The sequence below is a fragment of the Castanea sativa genome, chromosome 12 (assembly GCF_040712315.1).
Source record: "Castanea sativa cultivar Marrone di Chiusa Pesio chromosome 12, ASM4071231v1".
Classification (NCBI taxonomy): Eukaryota; Viridiplantae; Streptophyta; class Magnoliopsida; order Fagales; family Fagaceae; genus Castanea; species Castanea sativa.
The window spans coordinates 32,953,307-32,961,015 of NC_134024.1; the positions used below are offsets into that span (position 1 = coordinate 32,953,307).

At 45.7% G+C, this 7,709-nt stretch overlaps 1 protein-coding gene across 1 annotated transcript; it reads left to right on the forward strand.

Annotated features, from left to right (window-relative positions):
- Positions 1–5,923: 5,923 nt before the first annotated feature.
- LOC142620544 (uncharacterized) lies at positions 5,924–7,387 on the forward strand. Its single transcript, XM_075793901.1, has one exon. The coding sequence runs from the start codon at positions 5,924–5,926 to the stop codon at positions 7,385–7,387; it is 1,464 nt and encodes a 487-aa protein (XP_075650016.1).
- The last annotated feature ends 322 nt before the right edge of the window (positions 7,388–7,709 follow it).

A 7,709-nucleotide genomic window follows, 5' to 3' on the forward strand; every position in this document is an offset into this window, starting at 1 on the left:
CAAGCCCTTATTACCGGCCTCCAAATGGCCCTCAATATAAAAATCTCATACTTAGAAGCCTACGACGATTCCAAGTTGGTAATCAATCAACTTTTGACACACTATGAAGTTAAACATGAGGGTTTGAATCCTTACTTTCAAATGGCTAGGCGACTAATTGAGCAGTTCGACTGGGTTTCCTTGGAGCATATCCCCAGAAATGAGAATAGGATGTCAGATGCTTTAGCCAACCTAGCCACCACATTGGCTTTGTCAGAGGGTGAAAAAGCAAATGTCCCTGTCTGCAACCGTTGGGTGCTCTCTTACACGGAAGAATATGCAAGTGAGACAAATGCCATATCAATATCTATGGTAGAGGATGAGGATTGGCGGCAACCCCTGATTGATTACTTGGAACATGGTAAGCTACCTGAGGATCCCTGCCACATGACTGAGGTACGGTGAAGGGCGCCTCGTTTTATACACTACAAGGGCACATTATACAGGAGGTCTTTTAACGGTCTATTCTTACGATGTCTTGGCAAGGAAGAAGGTGATCAAGCCATGGAAGAAGCTCATTCGGGAGTGTGCAGTGCCCATCAGTCTGGCCCCAAATTGTATCATCGGATAAAACGAATGGGTTATTACTGGCCCACCATGGTCAAGGATTGTATGGACTATGCAAAGACATGTGAAGCATGCCAACTTCATGCGAACTACATCCATCAGCCGCCAGAGCCCCTACACCCTACAGTCGAGTCCTGGCCTTTTGATGCATAGGGACTTGATGTTGTAGGACCATTGCCTAAGTCGTCGGGGGGTCATCTGTACATATTAGCTGCGATCGACTATTTTTCTAAGTGGGCGGAAGCCATACCTCTCAAAGAGGTAAAAAAGGAAAATGTGGTGAACTTCATCCGAACTCACTTGATCTATCGGTTTGGTGTCCCGCGCTATATTATCACAGATAACGGTAAGCCATTCTACAATAGTTTGGTAACCCAACTGTGCGAGAAGTTCGAGTTCAAGCAATACAAGTCATCCATGTATAATGCACCAGCCAACGGTCTTGCTGAGGCTTTCAACAAGACGTTTTGCAATTTGTTGAGAAAGGTAGTAGAGCGCTCAAAGAGGGATTGGCACGAAAATATTGGAGAAGCTTTATGGGCATATTGAACAACATATAGGACACCCACGCAAGCCACTCCGTATTCATTAGTATATGGTGTTGAAGCAGTCCTGCCTTTGGAGCGACAAATTCCGTCACTTCGAATTGATATCCAAGAAGGGCTCACAAATGAAGAAAATGCGTGCTTAAGACTTGAAGAGTTGGAAGCACTTGATGAAAAGAGATTAGAAGCTCAACAACGTCTCGAATGCTACCAAGAGCAGCTTTCGCGAGCTTTCAATAAGAGAGTCCAACCTCAGTCTTTCCAAGTAGGGGACCTAGTACTTGCAATGCGAAGACCCATCAACATCTCTCACAAGACTAGGAACAAGTTCACATCAAAATGGGATGGCCCCTATGTCATGCAGGAGGTTTACACTAATGGCGCTTATAAGATAGTCGATAGAGATGGCCTGAGGGTAGGTCCCATAAATGCAAAGTTCCAGAAGCGATACTATGCATGAAGCACTGGAGTTGCTCCTCGGTAAGAGCTTAAATTGCCCACTAAAAATTAAAAAAAAAAATTCCCCACTAGGTTGAAAACCTTGAAAGAGGCGACCTAGGCAAAAAAAAAAAAAAAAATCTCGCTAGGTTGAAAACCTTGAAAGAGGCGACCTAGGCAAAAGTTAGGGACCCAAAAAAATAATAATAAAATAAATAAATAAATAAATCCCGCTAGGTTGAAAACCTTGAAAGAGGCGACCTAGGCAAAAGTTAGGGACTTGATCCCTTTTGGGTACGTAGGCAGCTTGGTATTCGTTACTAAGTTCAGTCGCATATGTGCTTAAAAAAAATTAATAATAATAAGTCTTTTGAACTACGTTATGACTTGATCCCTTTTGGGTACGTAGGCAGCCTAGCATCCTTTGCTAAGCACAATTGCAGGAAAAAAAAAATGGATGTTCTCAAAGATTGATCATATTAGCTCATGCAATTAAAAATAAAAATAAAATGAAAAAAAGAAAGAAATAAGGAGCAAGCATTAATTTGGAAATAAATGAATTTCTTTATTAATAATGAGATAGGTGTTGTTACATTGTAATGACTACATCAATATAAAAATGAAAAAAGAGATCAACCTATCCAATCTAAATGCCTCAACTCCTCTTTGCTAGTCTCTAGTAATCCTTGTAGCTCTCTAAGTTTTGCATCATCAAAAGCTTCTAAAGTCGGAGTAGCCTCAATCTCAGAAACCTCTCCCTTGATTTGAGAAATGACCACTTGTTGCTGGGCTAGCTCTGCATCACAGAGGGTGCTCGACTCTGTAAACTCTGCCTTTTGCATTGAAAGCAACTCAAGTTCCTTCTTCAATTCAATCTCTCTAGCTAGGGCCTTTTCTAAGTCTGCCTTGTTTGCAACTTTCTGATTGATCTTAATGGGTTTCGAGTCGAGGGCAAGACTGAGACGATGCTGAGTGTCGGTAAGCTTCCGTTCCTTGACTTCAGACGCGATGCCTTGTGAAAGAGCATGATAGAGAGAAGAATATCAATCTGCATCATCCATATATTTCGAAATACACTCTTTTAAAGGTGTTGCATCCACAAATTTTATTTGTGCAATAACTTGGAGGATCTTCTCGACTCCATCCCTAAGTGAAGTCACAAGAGTAAAAGGGGTTTTGACGACCTTCTCAACTAGGTCCCCTCCTAATGTTCTTGCACGCTGTCGATCGGCCTTCGAAATCAAATCATCAGGTTCAAACTTTGTGACAGTTGAAGTGGCCGAGATGCGCGAACTACACATAATGGATTTATTTCGAGTCACGTCCCCTAAAGGCTTGTGAATAGGGTCAGAAGAAAGAATGGCGTTAGTCTTCCCCGAACGTGATGGGTCAATTTCCTTAGTAGCCAAATCAAAGGCCGTCGGACCTTGAATGGAAAACTCGCTCGTAGAAGGGCTAGTGGCAACTGGCGTACACTTCTCTCCTGCTCTTTTTGAAGGATAATCGCCATCCTGCATTGGAAGAATACCAAGATTGTCATTCTCAAAAAGTTCTTGGATACCAGAAATAGCTTCAAGGTCGTCGTAAAGGTGACAAAGGTCCTTAATGGATTCAAGATCAAAATCATCAAAAAGAGAGTTAAGACTCACTCGTGCACTACCACCGGAAGAGTCGGGAAGTGGATCCATATCGACACCACGGTCAGTCGCCTGGGTGGCCCCCTCATAATCCAAATTCTTGCTAGGATTGTCCCTTTGCCTTTTGCGTCTCCAGTGAGAATCTGAGTTGCCACTGTGCCTTTCGGAACCTGACACATCCTTACCCTTGGTCACTTCCACATCTTGAGGCGCTGAGACTATGCGAGAGGGCCCACGTTTAGGAGAATGTGCCTTGTCCACGCATGCTTTTCCTAAAGACTCGTTAGTAGCCTCTGAAATCCCCAAAGGTGGCTTCCCATCACTTCAGCGCTTCACGGGTTCAACTACTTCATTAGGCTGTCTTATTTTGAGTTTTATCTTGCTCGGGTTAACAAACCCAATCGGTTGCTCAGTCCCACTTGAAAAGAAACCATCAAATCTTCTAGCCCACCAATTCATATAGTCCTTCGTACACAAAGCCCCGTGCTCAGATGGGCATGCAGGGATCAAGAATTCTAAACCGGTAACAAGACGAAGACATCGGTGCCAGAAGCATACTACTTGCTCTAAGGTGATGGTGCAAAAGTCCTCATTAAGCTCCCCAGGGATGTGTTGATCGAAACCGAATCGTCGACCAAAGCGGTGAGGGCTACATGGTTCAACTATACCTATACTTCCACGACAAGAGGCCAAGTAGCTGGAGCGTTGGCTGATGAAGTATTCTGCATAAGAGTTAGATAGCTTGTCATCATCCACCAGAATCTCTTGATGGCCTTTAAAAAGGCCCAAGCGATGAAACCTGAGGCTACTAATGTCACAGAATAGCTTACCGGCCGTAACCTCGTTGTAATACTTGGCTGCATCCTCTCTAGAGTATCTAAACATGTGCGGAACAGCCTTGGAGCGAGACCCTTCAAGTTCAAAGTGAGTGTCGAAATATTCGGCCAACCAAGCATTCAAGTAGTGTGCAGGAAAAGTGGCACCACATTTGCTAGGAGTCTTAGAAGACACAATTTCATTCAAGCCCCTATAAATGTTGGCTAGGACTGGGATTGCAAGGCAATATCTCTTACCATGAGCCATCCCAGTTGCACTCTTGAAAACACCAGGCCTGATTAAGTTTGGACCCCCATCGGGAAGAGCAAACTCACATAGCCAACACGAAATCAAAGCAGCTAACCGAGTCTCTTCTATGAGCCTTCTCTCCACTTTGAGCACATCGAAGGGAGCCTCGTCTTCTTTAGTCAGAATTCTGGGGGCATCGATTTTACCCGAGGGGTTATGAGATTGCTTGGCTCTTACATTCCTCTTCATTGACCTTCTGGACGGCGGTTTCTGATACTTAGACTTATTGCAGAACCAAAACTTCACCCATGCGGCTGTGGTGACCAAGTGCGAACCACCAAGCTCAAGACTTAGGTGATGGAAGGCGGCAAATAGATGAAGGCAGCATGAGGGGAGGGATGATATGTCTTTTGAGTTTGGAACGACCTCTTCATAAAATGAGCCATACACAGGAAGCCCGCTGATCGAATGTAAGTCCCATAAGCTAATGGAGACCTCTCCTATAGACGTGTGCAATGTGTTTGTAGCCGCACACCAACACTCTAGGAAGGCTTGCAAGACGTGGGTGTTCCGATCATATGTGAATAGCGATGCAAGTAATGGCTTGTAAAGATTGGCATTGATGGAACTAACGAAATCAATCACAGACGATCTAGTAGGACAGACGAGGGCGCTCCCAAGGGCGAGCCTAATTAAATGTCCACGTCAATAACGAGGATGTGGGAATCATTCACTGCCGCCATTAATACCCTCGACGGTTACTATGCCAGGCAGGCGGACCGTTGAGAGCATATTAAATCTCATTATTTGGTAGTAAGTGTTACCAAGAAGGGCATTAACACTTCAACGGCTAGAATCCAGAGCCACCTATATAAAGCCCTCACATCGCCACCACGAGGTACAGATACAGTCTGATATACATAGAGTTATTTGGATTGATTGTGATGAATTTTCTTTTGTACTGACTTTGGCATCAGAGGCGTTGTGGCAGGCACCACACTGGTGACCATCTTAGTAAGTTCTTAACCCCGTCGTGACGCAGGAGTGTGCCCGTCTCTGTCTGGACGAACTCATAGCAACTGACGAACTTTGCTTCATCAGTTTGGCACCGTCTGTGGGAACGACGTTCTTGTACTACGATTCGAAAACATAGTTTCTACCAACTTCGATATCCAGATGGAATCCAACCAGGATTCAGCGGCCTTGGCTCAACAAGTTCAAGCTCTTGCAGCCACCGTCGAAGAACTCACCAGACAGAATCAGGAGATAAGACAAAGGCTTTAGCAGGAGGAGAACCGATCAAGAGCTGTCTAAGAGGATGAAGGGGACAGCCACGGGAGAACTAATCGACGAAGGACCATTACTTCAGAGGAACAACATTCTGATCTCCTCCAGGAAATGAGAAAGGAGATGGACGAATTAAGAAATGCCATCAAGGAGAAAACAGATCAGAGCCTAGATAGATTGGTCAGGGCAACAGATTCTCCTTTTACCATGGCAGTCTTAGAACGACCAGTGCCAGCAAAGTTTTGGTTGCCTCAACTTGAGCCTTTCGATGGGCTTAAGGATCCCCAAGATCACCTTAATACCTTCAAGACGACACTAGGCCTTCAACAGCCCCCTGATGAAATAATGTGTCGTTCCTTCCCTACTACGCTGAAGGGAGCTTCAAGAGAGTGGTTCACGAGACTGCCCACCTCATCCATTGACAGCTTCGAGCAGTTGAGTAACGCCTTTCTGCGCCATTTCATCAAAGGGCAATGTCCTAAGAGACTAGCGGATCACCTACTCACTGTTAAGCAAGGGGAGAGGGAGACCTTGCAGTCATACGTGAAACGCTTCACTCGAGAAACCCTAGAAGTGGACGACGCAGACGACAAGGTACAACTGACGACATTTAAAGCAGGGCTTAGGTCCAGAGAGTTCGTCGTCTCGCTGGCAAAGAATCTGCCTTGGACGATGGCGGAGATGCTCCTGAAGGCCCAAAAGTACATGAATGCCGAGGACGCACTAGCAGCCATAGTGGACGAAGAAAGGCCGAGAAAGGAGGGAAGGAAGGAAGACGAATGTAGGGGGAAAAAGAGGGAGCGCCCAGGCCGTCGAGGAAGTGACGGAGACAAACGGAAAGAAGAAAAAGCGACACGGACGGTAAAATTCACCCCTCTAATTATGCCTGTTGACAAAATCTTGACGCAGATTAAGGATGAGCACATCCTCCAATGGCCGAGACCTTTGCATTCGTCTCCTAATGTGCGCGACAAGAACAAATACTGCCAGTTCCACAAGAATCATGGCCACTACACGGAGGATTGCCGAGACTTGAAAGGACAGATAGAAGAGCTGATACAGAAGGGGAAATTGCAAAAATATGTGAAAAACGGAGAATCCAGCAGGTTCAGGGACAGCAATAGAAGCCAGCGCGAATCCTCGTCCAAAAATGAGAATCGTCCATCCCAACCACCCCAAGAGGTGATCGAGGAGATAAGCACGATCGCGAGGGGGCCGTTCACGGGAGGATCATTCAAATTCCTTAAGAAAGCCTGCCAGAGGCAGGTGAACAACATCCATATGATGCCCCCGTTCAACGAGGAGGATGCCAGGGGAGTGAAGCAGCCACATAATGACCCCTTGGTCATATCGCTCACAATCGAAGGGTTCAATACCAAAAGGATCCTTGTAGATAACGGAAGCTCCGCCAACATCATGTATTTACCAGCCTTCCAGCAGCTGAAGCTAGATCTAGAAGACTCCCCCCTTGTCAGCTTCAGCAGGGACAGGGTATACCCTAAAGGCGTAGCGACGTTGAAAGTCACAGTAAGGACTTACCCGAGGCAGTTGACCCGTCAATTGGACTTCCTGGTAGTGGACTGCCCTTCCTCCTATAATGTGATTATTGGAAGACCTACGCTTAACCGATGGAAGGCGGCTACATCCACCTACTGCCTAAAGGTGAAATTCCCAACTAAAGATGGGGTCGGTGAGGTGAAAGGAGATCAGGTCTTAGCCAGGGAATGCTACCAGGCTGTCCTAGCTACGAAGGAAAACCATACGTGGACAATTGAGGAGGAAAAAGAGGACAAAGTAGAAGCTCTGTAAGCAGTAGAACTGGCTGAATGAGAAACAACTAAGATGACGAGGATAGGAACCGCCTTAAGCCCCGAGATGAGGACAGAACTCATTCAGTTCCTCAGGAAAAACATAGATGTCTTTGCATGGAGTCACGAGGATATGCCCGGTATATCCCCTAAAGTCGTCCAACAAAGACGATGAGTCTTTGGCCCTGAACGAAACCAAGCGATCACTGACGAAGTTAACAAGCTATTGCAAGCTGGTTTCATTCGGGAGGTATACTACCCTGAATGGCTGGCCAACATCATGCTGGTGAGGAAATCGAATGGAAAATGGAGAATGTGTGTGG

Excerpts from the sequence above, each read along its gene's own strand:
- LOC142620544 (XM_075793901.1), top strand. The coding sequence starts at position 5,924 with ATGTGTCGTTCCTTCCCTACTACGCTGAAGGGAGCTTCAAGAGAGTGG.